The 15,501-nt window shown below is 51.3% G+C and overlaps 6 protein-coding genes across 6 annotated transcripts; 3 read left to right on the forward strand and 3 right to left on the reverse strand.

The window, feature by feature from the left end:
• Positions 1-480: 480 nt before the first annotated feature.
• Positions 481-3,384, reverse strand: BD324DRAFT_648071 (P-loop containing nucleoside triphosphate hydrolase protein; the record flags this gene model as incomplete). The annotated part of the gene is made up of 8 exons (XM_022017775.1): positions 481-696; positions 758-1,306; positions 1,367-1,714; positions 1,766-2,203; positions 2,251-2,594; positions 2,648-3,058; positions 3,101-3,161; positions 3,211-3,384. The coding sequence occupies 8 exons, from the start codon at positions 3,382-3,384 to the stop codon at positions 481-483; spliced, it is 2,541 nt and encodes an 846-aa protein (XP_021874862.1).
• Positions 3,385-4,173: 789 nt separating this feature from the next.
• Positions 4,174-9,712, forward strand: BD324DRAFT_613551 (ABC-2 type transporter-domain-containing protein). Its single transcript, XM_022014506.1, has 12 exons — positions 4,174-5,350; positions 5,413-6,162; positions 6,202-6,436; positions 6,475-7,356; positions 7,403-7,513; positions 7,552-7,584; positions 7,633-8,238; positions 8,283-8,490; positions 8,537-9,099; positions 9,150-9,240; positions 9,295-9,476; positions 9,531-9,712. The coding sequence occupies exons 1-12, from the start codon at positions 4,512-4,514 to the stop codon at positions 9,600-9,602; spliced, it is 4,572 nt and encodes a 1,523-aa protein (XP_021874863.1). The 5' UTR covers positions 4,174-4,511; the 3' UTR covers positions 9,603-9,712.
• Positions 9,710-10,996, forward strand: BD324DRAFT_613557 (ERG2/sigma1 receptor-like protein). Its single transcript, XM_022014507.1, has 4 exons — positions 9,710-10,067; positions 10,129-10,382; positions 10,474-10,694; positions 10,741-10,996. Exons 1-4 carry the CDS (start codon positions 9,957-9,959, stop codon positions 10,872-10,874), a joined length of 720 nt encoding a protein of 239 aa, XP_021874864.1. The 5' UTR covers positions 9,710-9,956; the 3' UTR covers positions 10,875-10,996.
• Positions 10,997-11,298: 302 nt separating this feature from the next.
• Positions 11,299-13,128, reverse strand: BD324DRAFT_47823 (hypothetical protein). The gene is made up of 5 exons (XM_022012897.1): positions 12,205-13,128; positions 12,079-12,146; positions 12,012-12,019; positions 11,647-11,973; positions 11,299-11,608 (listed from the first exon to the last, which is right to left on the reverse strand). Exons 1-5 carry the CDS (start codon positions 12,756-12,758, stop codon positions 11,411-11,413), a joined length of 1,155 nt encoding a protein of 384 aa, XP_021874865.1. The 5' UTR covers positions 12,759-13,128; the 3' UTR covers positions 11,299-11,410.
• BD324DRAFT_613562 (putative methyltransferase-domain-containing protein) lies at positions 12,798-13,908 on the forward strand. Its single transcript, XM_022014508.1, has 5 exons — positions 12,798-13,151; positions 13,209-13,360; positions 13,415-13,568; positions 13,619-13,711; positions 13,762-13,908. Exons 1-5 carry the CDS (start codon positions 12,876-12,878, stop codon positions 13,891-13,893), a joined length of 807 nt encoding a protein of 268 aa, XP_021874866.1. The 5' UTR covers positions 12,798-12,875; the 3' UTR covers positions 13,894-13,908.
• Positions 13,909-15,501, reverse strand: BD324DRAFT_613564 (hypothetical protein). Its single transcript, XM_022014509.1, has 9 exons — positions 15,109-15,501; positions 15,039-15,060; positions 14,849-14,983; positions 14,692-14,798; positions 14,522-14,641; positions 14,400-14,481; positions 14,254-14,359; positions 14,148-14,206; positions 13,909-14,101 (listed from the first exon to the last, which is right to left on the reverse strand). The coding sequence occupies exons 1-9, from the start codon at positions 15,250-15,252 to the stop codon at positions 13,947-13,949; spliced, it is 930 nt and encodes a 309-aa protein (XP_021874867.1). The 5' UTR covers positions 15,253-15,501; the 3' UTR covers positions 13,909-13,946.

The raw sequence follows: 15,501 nt of genomic DNA on the forward strand, positions 1-15,501 counted from the left end.
TCCCTCCCAACTGTATCCCTCACTATGACTTGCCACGGTATAATCAGGAATGACTCGTTTCCGGAATCCCGTCAACAACATGGAGGCTCAAACGATACGCTGTATATTAGAAACTCGCAATTATCCACCAACCAATACTTCATCACTTTGTCGATCTGTCGAACCAACAACCTCTTTGTTTCTCTAAAAACAATCGTCGAATCGCTGTATTACTACTTACCACCACTAGAATCTCTTGTCCCTTTTTGATCCTTCTCTCTGTATCTTCTCTTTGGCTGAATGACTTCACATTACATATCTCAAACAGACATCTCACTCCCTTACCATCACATCTATCTGGCTTGTAGCGGAAACACTCGGGACTTGCAACGTCGTAGCGATAGCAAAAGCAAATAGCGGAAAATATGAACCATAATAGATAGCCATCGAATGAATGCAAAGTGCGAACAACAAGGGTTGCATGACGGACGAGACCGAGTGCTAACCGTTCAGGAGACTGAGGGCCAATGCCTCCTCATCCTCAATGCTAGAGACGTGGTTCCGCTTCTGTTTCTGAGCTTTTGACTGACGAGAATGGCTCTCTTCATCCGCCGTAGACATTTCGCCAAGATCCTCTTCAGCTTCGCCCATAGGAGAGCCCAGCATAGCAATGGCTCCGCCACCCTCATCGCCCGAATCGTCAGCAAGGCGGCGCATCTGCGTACAAGCGTCATTACATCTGCGCCAAGAAAATCACCGCTCAACTTATTCCACTCACCTCTCGCTCTCTCTCCTTTCTCTTTCTCTTTTTCTCCCTCTTGATCTCTCTCGCTGCCTCTCTATCAATCTTTGTAGCGTCCTTCATTCGTTCTCGCTCGTTCTTCACGAATTCGGAACGTTGAGCGCCAGCTCGAGTCTCAGCCTCCAGACCAGCTTGGTAGAATGTGGTGACATTGCCAGAATCGTCAAAGAGAACCTTCTCAGCCGTCGGTCTAGTCTTCAACAGCCCTCGTTTCGAAGACGCAGCTTTCAGTTTCCGTTTGGACAAATCTTCAGCCGCAAGCATAGTCGGTGCGGCGAATTTGGGACCATCAGATGTGTCCTTTTGAGCGTCTTCGGTGATGTGATGGGTCTCAATGCCGCTGTGCGCATCTTCATCTCCCGACAAGTCATGGTCCTGTCTCGCGAGCTTCAAGACGTCGTCGTCATCCGAACCACTGTCATCATCCTTGGCTACCATGGCCGAGTAGTGAGGAGCGAGAATAGACTGATTCTTTCGCTGGAACATTCTGTCGTATTTGGTTCTGACAGCTGCTTTTGCAGTCGACTGAGAGGGAAATCGTCAGCACGAGACCGAGCTGAGCTGACACGCTAAGGCAATACTCACTACTTCCTCAGACTTGCCCTCGTCCCCAGACCTTTGCTCTTCCTCGTCCATCCCTGATCCCTGCTCAGAATCTTCACCTTCACTCTCGCTACTTCCCACAATCTCTCGCTGAGCGCCAATGCCCAGTCCTTCATCATCACTGACTTCTCCATCATCGACAGAGACTCTCGTTACGGTGGCAGCAGGACCCATGCGTTTGGCCTTGCCTTGCCCATTATCCATTAGCTTGATCTGGGGCGCTCCGGCCAGTCCCAAGCTTTCAGCAAATGCTTCGGCAGGTAGCTCGGACAAGTCAAACACTGTCTTGTCCTTTTGAAGATGAACAGACCTCATGTACGAGATGAAGGCCTGGTGAGGTGATGTGAGCACGAAGTCACGCACATGGGAATACTGGCTCACCCGCTGGGCCAGGTACTTGATTTCTGGGTCTTTGAACGCAAAGTTTTGCATCTGTTGTTTCAGACTTCCCATCTTAGAATCCTTGATTTTGATCTTCTTGACGTCCAGACCCTTTTGCTCCCATCGCTTGACCATGCCGTCCTCCTCAGATGGGCAGACGAGACACAAAGCCTTGCCTTCGGATTGGTATCGTGCCGTTCGGCCTACGCGATGGATATAGCTATCCACATCGTCCGGGCAATCCAATTGAATGACCCAGTCGACCGAGGGAAAGTCTAGACCTCTCGCCGCGACATCTGTGCTGATCAAGAGGGCGGACTTGGATGCTGAGAATTTAGAAAAGATGGATAATCGTGTAGGCTGTTTCTGCTTGCCGTGAAGATGCATGAGGGGTAAACCGGGATGAAGTCGACGGAAAGTCTCAAAGATGAATCGGACCTGAACGATGAGAAACACACATATGATGGTGATAGTGATCGACTCACCTGCTTGCCAGATGTGACAAATACTACTCCCTTCATTTTCATATGGCTCTTGACGAAGCCCCACAGTGCGTCGAGTTTCCGATCCAACGCGACAACGGCGTAGAACTGCTCCAGATTGGTAGGCACCACACCTTCTTCACCCGGCTTATTGCAGTTGATATACAGTGGGTCCTTCAGCGACAGCTTTGCTAACGAAGCGAGATCCGAAGATTGAGTGGCGGAGAATAAGAGAGTCTGACGACGTAAAGTCGGATCATCCATCGAACCAGTGGTGAAATGCGATACGATGGCTTTCAAGGCCGGCAAGAAACCAAGATCCAGCAATCTGTCCGCTTCGTCAAGGACTGGAAGGAAAAAGGAGGGGAATCAGCTGCTTTGTCTACGGCCTCTAACTCACCCAAAACCTTCAAACCAGAGCTCTCAAAACCGACCGTGCTATCCAGGTGCTGAAGTAATCTTCCAGGGGTCGCGATGAGAATATTCATTCTTCCCAACCTATCTCTCTCCTCCTTGAGCGGCTTGCCGCCTATGACCAGTCCAGCGGAGAATGAATGGTACTTGCCGATATCTCTCAGCTGGTTGAAAGTCTGAACAGCGAGTTCTCTGGTAGGTGAAATGACTACTGCTCCGAGGCCATCCATGGGACCCCATTTGAGCATGTAAAGACGTTCCAGTAGAGGGATCAGAAAAGCCAAAGTCTTGCCTGATCCAGTCTTCGCGGAACCGAGTACATCTTTGCCTCGCAGCGAGTCTGGGATGGACAACGACTGGATAGGTGTCGGAGAGACGAAATGGGATGATTTGAGACCTGGTCAATGGTCAGCTCGACATGGCACGAAAGACTACTCACCTTTGAGGGTCTTCGAAGACAGAGGTAGGTCCGAGAAAGTCTCTATAGGCTTCTTGGCATCCTAAGAAAGGAATCAGCGGATTGCAGGCACGCCCGTACACTCTACGCACGAAAGTATCTATCCTCTGTTGCAACGAGATCAGCTCCTGATCTGCTCTGTCTCGTCTGGCTTGATTCGAATTGACACGGGGTGCTGAGCCTGAACGAGGTCTCTGCTTCGATACATCCTTGCCATTCCTGACTGTGCTCTTGGAAGACGATGCTTCTCTGTTCAGGAAGGCCATTTTCAAGGAGATACTACTGCCAGCAATGTTGCTGCTTGGATGCTACAGCCGGTCGAAGGTCAAATTGAACTTTTTTGCAAGATGTGTTACGTTATGGTTTGTCAATGTCACGTGACAATGAGCCTCGGATCCGAAGCTAGTGGCTATCATTGGCATTGTACTGCTTGATCACAGATGACTACGGGGATCTTTGGAAGGGTGGCGCCTCGGGAGGCCAGCGCCTCTCCGTCTGTGCATGGAAGCTATCTTAAGTCTCTCTGAGGCTCCCTACACAGACAGCCTAAGTCGGCCCCGGTGGTCCATGTACTATACCACATTCGAATCTGAGCAGCGCGCCATGGCCAAAAGGGGATTGACATTACGAGAGAGAGATTTTGAAAAGTTTTCTTTAACAAAGAGAGAGGAGATCTGGGAGGCCGCCCCTTGGCTTGCCGCCACCCTCGCCGATTCTTTCTTCGGCATGACCGAGATGACGAAGGCGGCGTTGGTTCACATTGTCATTGTTCCCAACTGGTCTTGGTGCTCCCTCACTCTGCCGCCACAAAGATCGACCCACCTCCACAGAAGAAGAAAAACAACAGAATTCCTTCAGGGAGGGGGCAAAATCGAAGGGGGAAGCCAGCCGTCATGGAAGGCCTGGTTGGCAGCTTGCCCCCACCAAATGAGCTTGGCGCTTAGTCAAAAAACAAAGTTGTAAAGTATCCCCGACGGTCAACTGCTTTCGGTGCCGGTCGCTTAGGATTTGGGGAAGAGGGGGAAAGAGAAATTGGAGTCGATGCATTTTCGATCATCACTTCTCCTATCGCCATAGACACATCGTCCAGTTGAGACAAGTGGTGGACAGGGCGACATTCCCATTCCCTCGTGTCTCTCATCTGAGTACATTGACTCGCCTCTCAAGAGGTGATCATCAGCTCTTTATACCTGGTCACAGGTACAACCCATTCCGGGCATCCCAAGCCCTTTCCATATCTATCTATTTTATCCCCGAACGATAAGCTCCTTTGGCGCGGGCATCCTACGAGCCCACAAGGCCGCGCGAGCTCGGCCATATACAATAATAGCAAAGGAGAAGAGCACCTTCTTCTCAACGTAACACTAGCTCTACCTCTCCAGCGCCCCTCACCATGTCCGGCATCGACGGCTCTGCACCGATCGAAAAGGCGGGCGATCCCTCTCGCCAGCCGTCTACCGAGGGCGATTCAAGCTCATCAGGTGGAACGCTTGCCGAAGAGGTTCACGGCCATGGCGATGATTCAGCTTCGAAGGGTCAGATCGGTATGAAACGATCAGCTCATTCCTCGCTCGATCACGTCGCTGAACTCGGCGAGAACCGAGTGTCGGTCAGGCGTGGAAAGGAAGAGTTTGCAGCTCTCGAACGACGATTCTCAAACCTTTCACAACGTTCTGGCGAACTTCAACGGTCGACTACTCGGGCGTCGAATCGTTCGGCGGCCCTACGTGGTTTCTCCAAACCTACCAAGGTTCAAACCAATGCGTCTGCTATGAGCGATGCCGAGGCGGCTCAACGAGCTGAGGACGACAAGGAGGAATTCGACCTCGCCGGTGTGCTTCATCAAGGTCGCAACGCCAGTGACCAAGCTGGTATCAAACACAAACAGGTCGGTGTGGTCTGGCAAGATCTTGAAGTCGTCGGTGCCGGTGGGCTCAAGATCAATATCCGAACTTTTCCCAATGCAGTCATTGAGCAATTCATGATGCCCGTGGTCAAGCTCTTGGGTGTCTTTGGACTCAAACTCTTCGCACCATCTCCCAAAACTATCCTGCACAAGAACTCTGGTGTCCTCAAACCGGGTGAGATGTGTTTGGTCCTCGGTCGACCGGGCTCTGGTTGCTCCACCTTTCTGAAGAGTATCACGAATCAACGTGAAGAGTTCATGGAGGTCAACGGAGATGTCAATTACGCCGGTGTTGGCTGGAAGGAGATGCGCAAGTACTACGCGGGGTGAGTTGTACCGAGCCAGAGTCATCGACTTCCAAGTCTATAAGCTGACGATAACCTCGCAGAGAGGTAGTGTACAATCAAGAAGACGATGACCATCTTCCCACCTTGACGGTCGGCCAGACTATCCGATTCGCCCTTGAGACTAAGATGCCCAAGAAGCGAATTCCCGGAGTCACCGACAAGCAATTCAAGGATGAAGTCTTGGACTTGCTGCTCTCCATGCTCAACATCAAGCATACCGTCAACACGGTCGTCGGAAATGCCTTTGTTCGAGGTGTCTCGGGAGGAGAACGCAAGCGAGTTTCCATCGCCGAAATGTTTTGTTCCAATGCCTGTGTCGCATCATGGGATAACTCGACCCGAGGTCTGGACGCCTCGACAGCTTTGGACTATGCCAAATCTCTGCGTCTCTTGACGGACATTATGAACATGACCACATTTGTCTCACTCTACCAAGCTGGTGAAGGTATCTACAAGCAATTCGATAAAGTCCTCGTCCTCAACGAAAGCCACGTTGTCTACTTTGGCCCTGCTGATCAGGCCAGACAGTACATGATCGGTCTCGGATACAAGGATCTGCCTCGACAGACCACTGCAGACTACCTCTCAGGATGCACCGATCCCAATGAGCGACAGTTCGCCGAAGGCAAAGATGCCGATTCTGTGCCCTCCACCGCAGAGCGAATGGAAGAAGCATATCTTCGGTCGGACATCTACCAAAAGATGATGCAGGACAAGGACGAATACCTCAGGGCCAGTCAAGAAGCTGTCGGACCTAGACAAGAGTTTGAGCAGGCTGTCAGAGAGCAGAAGTGAGTGTCAACGCGCTCGCGCAAGCTGATTCCCCCCAGACACCGAGGTGTCGGCAAGAAATCGCCATATACTATCTCCTTCATGGCACAGGCATTGGCCATCGCTAAGCGACAGACCATCCTCAAGTTCCAAGACAGGTTTGGCATCTACACTGGTTACGCAACATCCATCATCATCGCTCTAATCGTCGGTTCCGTGTATTTCCAACTTCCTGATGCCGCGTCTGGAGCCTTCACTCGAGGTGGTCTGCTCTTCTTGGGTCTTTTGTTCAACGTGAGTGTAGCACCCAGTGCCGTGTCTGATCGACTCAGGCCTTGACGTCGTTCTCTGAATTGCCCAGTCAAATGATGGGAAGGCCAATTCTCTACCGTCAAGTTGGTTATCGATTCTATCGACCTGCTGCATTTGCCGTCGCTGCCGTCGCCGCTGACGTTCCTTACAACTTTACCAATATTTTTGTCTTCTCCATCATCCTGTACTTCATGGGTGGACTGTACCCGTCTGCTGGAGCCTACTTTATCTTCCTCTTGGCGGTGTTCACCACCTTTATGGTCATGGCTGGGTTCTTTAGATCCCTGGGTGTCGCCACAAAGGACTACAATGTGGCCGCTCGTCTCGCTTCGGTCCTCATCTCCATCATGGTCACATACACTGGTTACATGATCCCCGTATTCACCATGAAACGATGGCTCTTCTGGCTCTACTATCTCAATCCATTGTCTTACGGGTACGAGATGATCTTTGCGAACGAGTTCAGTCGGATCAACCTCAAATGCGATTCGACCTATGTCATCCCTAGAAACATCCCTGAACTTGGCATTGAAGGATACCCGGACAACGTTGGACCCAATCAACTCTGTTCATTGTTTGGCAGTGGTGTCGGACAGAACAGTGTCAGCGGTGATGCTTATATGTACGCTGGATATCACTACAGGAAAGACCACATTTGGCGAAACTATGGAATTCTTCTCGGATTTTTCTGCTTCTTCATGTTCCTCCAGATGCTCTTCATCGAAATCATGTCTCACGGTGCGAACCACCTGGCTATCACCGTGTTCAAGAAGGAAGACAAGGAGACGAAGAAGCTCAACGAGAGACTCGCAGAACGACGAGACGCCTTCCGACGAGGAGAGTTGGACCAAGACTTGTCAGAACTCAAGATGGAGCCTCAGCCTTTCACTTGGGAGGATGTGGTGAGTGCTTATAGGTGCGCCAGACGAGCGGTACTGACTCGATCAGAACTACCACGTTCCAGTTCCTGGCGGACAGAGGCAATTGCTGAAAAACGTTTCTGGTTATGTCAAACCTGGAAGTTTGACGGCTTTGATGGGCGCCTCGGGTGCTGGAAAGGTGAGTCAGAATGGAGACATTGCGCTGAGAGAATTCAGACAACTTTGCTCGACGTGCTTGCGGATCGAAAGGTGGGGGTAGCCGGCGAAGATTTCAGATGGCGTACTGACAGTCTTTAGAACATCGGCGTTGTATCTGGAGACATTCTTATGAACGGCAGACCTATCGGCAGAGACTTCCAACGAGGTTGTGGATATGCTGAACAGCTCGACACACATGAATGGACCACGACTGTCCGAGAGGCATTCCGTTTCTCGGCCGATCTGCGTCAGCCCCAACACGTTCCCCGACAGGAGAAGTACGACTACGTCGAAGACATTATCGAATTGCTCGAACTCCAAGATTTGGCAGATGCAATGATTGGGTTCGTCGGATTCGGCCTGTCCGTTGAAGCTAGAAAACGAGTCACGATCGGTGTCGAACTCGCTGCCAAGCCTGAACTCTTGCTCTTCCTTGACGAACCGACATCTGGTCTTGACGGCCAATCGGCTTACAACATTGTTCGATTCTTGCGAAAGCTCACTGCCGCTGGTCAAAAGATCCTATGTACCATCCATCAGCCCAACGCCTTGCTGTTCCAATCGTTCGACAGGTTGTTATTGCTTCAACGCGGCGGTGAGACGGTCTACTTTGGCGATATCGGTCCGGACTCCAAAGTCTTGATCGATTACCTCGAGCGGAATGGTGCTCCGGTGCCTTCCGACGCTAACCCTGCTGAATTTATGGTAAGCTTTTGACGAAGCGGGAAACGAGCTAACGCTTGCTTCAGCTTGAAGCTATCGGAGCTGGTTCTCGAAAACGAATGGGTGGTGGAGATTGGCATAAGAAATGGGTCGAGTCTCCCGAGCACAAGGCTACTGTGGAGGAGATTCACAAGCTCCGAGACGAGGCGTTGGCCAAGCCTGTGGAGAAGAATGACAACCGGACAGAGTACGCGACGTCCTTCTGGTTCCAACTCAAGGTGGTCCTTGCGAGAAGTGAGTGATCAAGCTTTTTGCCTTTGCACTCGCTCACCCATCGCAGCCAATGTGGCTCTGTGGAGAAATGCCGATTACCAGTGGACTCGACTGTTCGCTCACATTGCCATTGCATTGACGGTCACTCTAACTTTCCTGCAATTGAACGACTCGCTCGCCGCCTTGCAGTACCGAGTCTTTGCCATCTTCTTCGCGACCATTCTGCCCGCTTTAGTTCTGGCTCAGATCGAACCTCAATACATCATGTCCAGGATGACCTTTAACCGAGAAGCTTCCTCGAAAATGTACTCCTCCACCATCTTTGCGCTCACTCAGCTCTTGGCCGAGATGCCATACTCTCTGTTATGCGCTACAGCCTTCTTCCTCCTGCTGTACTTTGGTGTCGGTTTCCCTTACGAATCGTACCGATCGGGATATTTCTTCATCATGATTCTGTTTGTGGAAATCTACGCCGTCACGTTGGGTCAAGCCGTCGCGGCTCTTTCGCCTTCCATCATCATTGCCGCGCTGTTCAACCCATTCTTGCTGGTCATTCTCACCCTGTTCTGTGGTGTCACGGCGCCACCTGGAACGCTGCCTTACTTCTGGAGAGTCTGGATGTACCAGCTAGTGAGTGGTGAAGCAATCCGGACTAGCCACCATACTGACATGATCCATAGGATCCATTCACGCGTCTTATCAGCGGTCTCGTCTCCACTGTGCTCTACAACCAGCCTGTCGTTTGTCGAGAGGGAGAATTCAACATCTTCCGTGAGTCAAATGATAGCTGTTCTGAAGTTCTTGGAGCTGACCTAATGACTGCAGCTCCACCTGATGGACAGAATTGTGGCACTTACGCTGGAGCATTCGCAGACGCTACTGGAGGATACATCAACAATCCCAACTCGAATACTGATTGTGAATACTGTCAGTACCGAGTCGGTCAGTCCTTCTACAATAATCTGGAGATCAGCTATGGTACACGATGGAGAGACTTTGGTATCTTTGTGAGTCCATCTGAAAACAGGCATATGCGTCTTGCTGACTGTTATCCCCTCCAGGTTGCCTATTCTGCCTTTAACATCCTAGTCCTTTTGTTGTCTGCTCGATTCCTGAGATGGCAAAAGAGATAGACGCCCGTCATCGACATTCTTTGATTCCACATAGATTCTGTTCTGCCATGTTTAACCCTTATTTAATACTTTTCAAATCTCATGTATGCAGAGTCTCATGTCCTTAGTAGCAGACCTTGGGAAGAGTAGCAGACCTTGGGAAGAGTAGCAGACCTTGGGAAGACGAGTGACGGCTCTATCGTACGATCGTCGTCGTCGACACACAGCCACTCACAGCTTGGCGCGTCGCCGGGCGGCGACCCGTGCGTGCTTTTTCGAAAAATCCAATAGTGCTTCGACCGACCGAGATAATCTGAACGGACACCATTCTAGCTGCGCCATTCCAACATCATCTCGTAGGAATCAGACCACACCATGGCAGGCAGCAAAGTGACTACTCAGCAAGCCAAGAGCTCTGGTTGGAGCGTCTTGACGGGATTCATCGCCGTTATCGTTGGCATCTTGGCCATTATCAATACTGTCGACGTGAGTGTAACCAATGGGGAAGAAGAAGAGATCATTCTGCTCACTGTTTTGCCCGCTCCAGCCATCCAGGTTCTACGTCATGCAGCCTTCTGAGCTCCATCAATCTGTTCTGACGGCCCTTGAGACTGCTCAAGCGTCTCAGACGTCTGCACCTGGCAATTTCACCATTCTCATTTCGACTTTGATCGACCAACTCGTCAAGGATCATCCTCAAGCTAGCTTCGCAACTGATTTTCAAGATAAACGCGAATGGGTATTTAACAATGCTGGTGGAGCCATGGGTAGCATGTTCATCATTCACGCCAGTATCACTGAGTGAGTGAGTTGGGAAAACGAAATCTGTTGTTTCTTTTCCTCCCCATCCCCATTAGTGTTCCCCAATCTGAGCAGCTATTTCTCTCTATAGATACCTCATCATCTTTGGCAGTGCTGTGGGAACTGAAGGGCACACTGGGAGACATACGGCCGATGATTACTTTCACATTTTGACAGGACAACAGACGGCATATGAAGCTGGAGAATTGACAAAAAGAGTGTACAATCCTGGCGATGTCAACCTCATGGAGCGGGGAGTCATCAGGCAATACGCTTTGGCTCCAGAGACTTGGGCCTTGGAGTATGCTAGGGGTGAGATGACGGAGAGATGAGCCTTTCCGCTAATGTCCCATTTCAGGCTGGATCCCTCCCATGCTCCCTTTTGGCTTTGCGGACAGCTTGAGCTCGACTCTGGACATCCCGACGATGTACCACACTGTCAGAATCACTGGAAGAGAAATGATCAGAAACTTGCTCCGAGGCAAGATATAGATAAAGGAATGATTCAAAGCGGGAGATATCAAGCTGGACAGATGGAACTATGACAAGAGTCGAGGGCTCCAGCGCTACATCGTGGTCATTGTGTACGAATCAACGCATAGCGACGTGACTACCTTGCATGTTCCAGTTCCGTCTTCAAAGTGACCAGATGCGTACTGGCACTGATCCATGCCCACTCCATTTCCAGTCCAGTCGACGCATGAAATTTGACCTTTCGGGGATCGATGCGGATGTCGTGAACCCGGCCATATCGAGTCTCCCCTGTCTTGCCGTGACCGATCTGCGAATCAGGACAGTGCCTTAGCCCCTTGATCCGTACGCAGTGGCACACCGATGAGGGAACATTTGAAGGATCCCAAGACAGTAGAGGTTGGACATATATACCAGTGTCACTGATCGGGCAGGTTCTGGGGCCCTGGCGCTGATGTCGTGACATGGCCTTGTTTCGGTAGAGCGTTCATTTCGACGGAACGCTTGGTGGGGTAACGGGCTCGTGGTTTCCCTTTCCTCACACCCCTGGATTTTCCTCAAAACCCACGGTCAATGCTATCTCTGACGTCTTTCAATCTGCCCTGGATGCTCTTGCGCGTATCGCCTCCCAGTTCATAGATTTTGCCAAGCAGTGACCGTGTCCGAGCGTTGAGCTTCACCAACTTGGATTCGTTCTTGTCCCTCGATTCCTTGAGTAAAGACCAAGTCCTGAGATCCCGGGCGAATGTATAGGTCTAATAGTGGTCAGAACAATCTACACATTGCTGCATACCGGTAATCTCTCGACGTCGAGTTGAGCGGCCACAAGACTCCAGACGCTCATTATGATGAGATCTAGAGACGCATTGGCAATGTATTCTTCGACGCCAGAGACGCCACCTTGAACCCCTCGAAGCTCTTTGGTACAGAAGGACCGAACAGTCTCCTCAGCAGCCTTGACAGGGGTAGACGAGGGGTCCCGAAGGAGTAACGAGAGGTCGGTTATTGTTCGAAACAGGAACGAATCGCCTTCGGACATGATCAGAACTTGGAGGTAAGACGAGAGAAGGGAAGGGGTGGATGAGGCTGGTAAGAGAGCTTGATCAATAGCCAGCTTGAGCTGAAAAAGGTGAGCCCAAGATCAAGTTGGGGACGTACATTTGATCCTGCAGGGTGGTGCGATCAGCTCGAAGAAACGGACACTATGGGTGCTTGCTTCACTCACTCAGTGCCTTGAGGATATTTCTCGTCTCCTTCTTATCAAAGTCTGCGCCTTCAAGGTTGTTAACATAGCTTATGAGAGTAAGTCAGAAGCTCATTCCATTTCGTTGGGATGCTGAAATCGACTCACCGAGACATGGCGCCGACCAAGAGAATGACGATATCTCTATGCCCATCACCTAATCTTGAAGCGTAAACAATAGGGAATTCTCCGGCGCTCTTCTGCAGCAAGAGCGAAAAGGCGTGATCCCTGACACGCATGATAAAGTCTATATCATGTCTATCCATCGCGGAGTAGAGCTCGTATGCCTGAGGAGGTCGTTCGAATCCTCTTGTCACTCTGTTCTCGGTAGACTTGGCGGCGTTGGCTCGACGGGTAGACATTGAGCCAACCTCTTCTTTGGCTTTGAGACGCTGTATTTCCCATTCTTGGTCTTGTAATGCTTCCCTAAGGGCTTTCTCACGCTCATGGTCTCGGATCTGCTTGTCGAGCTCGAGCTCTGATTGAGCCAGTCCAATCTGCTCCAGATTGGAGCTGGGAGGCAAAGGGTGAAGGAGGATGGGCGAGGAGCGTAAGCGAGGAGATCGGCCGTCATCACGGATCGGTGAAGTCAGAGATGGCCCAGCACGAGAAGGAGAAGGTGCTGGCAGATCAATTTTGTCGCCTTTCCATGTTGGTGCCATAGCTCGAACGGTTGTGAGATGATATCACTTGAAGGGAACGGCAATGTTCCCCCGGGGACCTCCTTCGCGTAAACTTCGGATAAAAGTAAAGATCTGCGAACCAAAGTCTGGAACTTAATGCTCTTCATCAAGACAGCTCTTATAGCCGTGCAGGGGGAACTCATGGAGTTCCCGAGGGATAGGCGACCAGCCTCTCCTTCGGCTGACTCTGTCACATCCATCGAGTCGGTAGGCGCGGCTAATGCCCTGTCGGGTCTGGCTCCTCCACGAGAGCCCACAACGGTAGAGGGTTCCGAATCAATCATCAACGTCTCGAAGCAGCTTGGGAAGGAAGTCAGGCTCAAAGTGGATGCTGGACCCGGATGTGGAGGTATAGCCTGGCCCTCGGGTGAGGTGAGTATCTACGAAACTGGGTCGTGTATTACGGGCAGCTGACAGATCGAACTCTAGGTCCTCTCACAGTACATTGGTTACAGGTACGAATGCGATCCGTCTTATCTCAAAGGCAAGAAGATTCTGGAGCTGGGATCAGGTACTGGCTTAGTAGGAATAGCAGCTGGGATCTTGGAACCCACGGCCGAAATTTGGGTGACTGATCAGAAGTCAGTCTGTTTTTCATATGAAGGGGTCAGGTTCCTTCGCTGACCTCGAAACAGACAGCTATTGGACCTCATGGAGCGCAATGTCGAATACAACGGCGTCAGCTCCAACGTTCATGTGGACGAGCTCAATTGGGGAGAGCAAATCCCCGGGCACATACCTGTGAACGATCTGGACATGATTCTCGCTGCGGACTGCGTCTACTTCGAGGTCAGCCTGATCATCCGTTCTGAACATCCATCTTAACGCCCCAACCCTAGCCTGCTTTTCCCCTCCTCGTACAGACGCTTTGCGATCTGATACCAATAGGCAAGGATATTGAGATGCTCTTCTGCTGGAAGAAGCGCAGAAAGGTGCGGCAATGCACCCTTTGGCCGAGCTATATACTGATACCCGTATTCAGGCTGACAAGAGGTTCTTTGCGCTGCTGAAGAAACATTTTCACAGTGAACACATTGAAGACGCCCGGCCAGGAGCCAAAGAGCAGTATAGTCGCGATGGCGTCAGCCTTCTTCAACTCAGACGCATCAAATGATCCAGCATAGCGTCTTCATGCTACATCTCATGCATTCTGCATATTCTTGGCCTTTACAGCTCCTTCTTGCTGTCTTTGGACATGGTCGCGTCCACCGCGTCTTTGGCCGATCCATCCTTAGCGGCGGAAGCGACCTCCTGGACGGGGTTGACCTCTTGCTTGTTCTCAATGTTGGCTGCCCAGATCGCCGCGCCGACGGTCGACGTGACTGTCAGAATGTCAGCGTGTGATCTCTCAACACCCGTTTGACTTGCAATTGAAGAAGATAGATGCCACGGGGACAAGATTGAGTAACATGGCGACGACGCCAAAGCTGTAGACGATTCAGCCACTTTCGTCTGCGAGGCATGACAGACTCACGCAGTGTAGGATCCCCTACGCTTGTTGATAGCCGCTTGTCGACGCTCACGGTCGTAGCCCTTGAGCTGAAAGTATCGAGCATGATACCCTGGGCCGCTCTTGTAACCTGTGGTAGCATGAGCTAGTGCCGTACAGGCACGACCTACCATTAAAGGCCAAGAAGAAGGCTGTTCCAACCACAGGGATAAAGTTGAGAGGCAGAGTCAAGACGTATCGGACAATGTTGTCCTGCGACGAGGTGAGCTAAATCGACCTGGGCTCGACGTACCGTGCTGAATCGTGACAAGGGTTTGGTAATCATCTTGCCAAGCTGCATCGTCTTGCCGCCCTTGGAAGTGACTTGTCGGCCACGCTCAACGAGCGCTGACTGGCCCTTTTGGACCAGGACCTGGGGCGAGCGCTTAGCGAGACGCGATCAGAGACAGGCTCAAAGCTCACCATGTCAAACAGGTCCTCTCCTAGCTGACCAAAGATGAAGGCTCGGAGGAGAAAATTGATGACTACATAACTTTCCCCAAGAACGAGTGGAATGGCAGCAACGAACGCTGAGAAGAAGTTATCACGTCGTGACTCCCCAGGTAGACGCGGAGCTTACCGAGAGGGCCAGAGACGAAAGCAAGCACAGCAACTTGGGGTAAATAGGTGAAGGTGAACAATGCTCCGATAGTCATCAATGACATGATGGTACCTCTGACCAAGGCGGGCATGATGGGTTTGACAACCTTTGGGTCTGCCGTCTGGTCAGCTGAGATCTCCTTTCACTTTTGGTCAAGAGCTGCTCTCACGCGACACGAGATAAAAGACTCCCTACGGGATATCAGTCACGACCGGCTGGTGTGTTGCCCAAAGGCTCACCAAGATAGGGTACGCCCACGCGCCGCTCGTCACTGCTTCACTGGCTACTCCTCCAGCATCTGAGACCTGCCGCTTGGCAGACTCTGCGAAAGCATCCTTCTGTGCTTCCAATCTGCCGGAACGTCTGCGAGTCTCAGAGGCCATGAGGGGCTACGAGCGGGGCTGGCTGGGTACTGATTGAGTATTTAGTAGAGGATGGGATGCAGGATTTCGCTTGGATTCCAGTAAAATAGCCATTGAATCCCTGACGTCACCATGGGTTTCAAAATAAATGATGAATGCCGCTCCTGTCAGGTCTTATGATTGGCCCCCCATTCGACCAACCTCAACCAGCTGGCCATTGAGCAGTGACCTAGCGGATTCGATTCAAATGAGATCCACGTATGTTGGCTC

This window comes from Kockovaella imperatae, assembly GCF_002102565.1.
Source record: "Kockovaella imperatae strain NRRL Y-17943 chromosome Unknown BD324scaffold_1, whole genome shotgun sequence".
In the NCBI taxonomy this organism is placed as follows: Eukaryota; Fungi; Basidiomycota; class Tremellomycetes; order Tremellales; family Cuniculitremaceae; genus Kockovaella; species Kockovaella imperatae.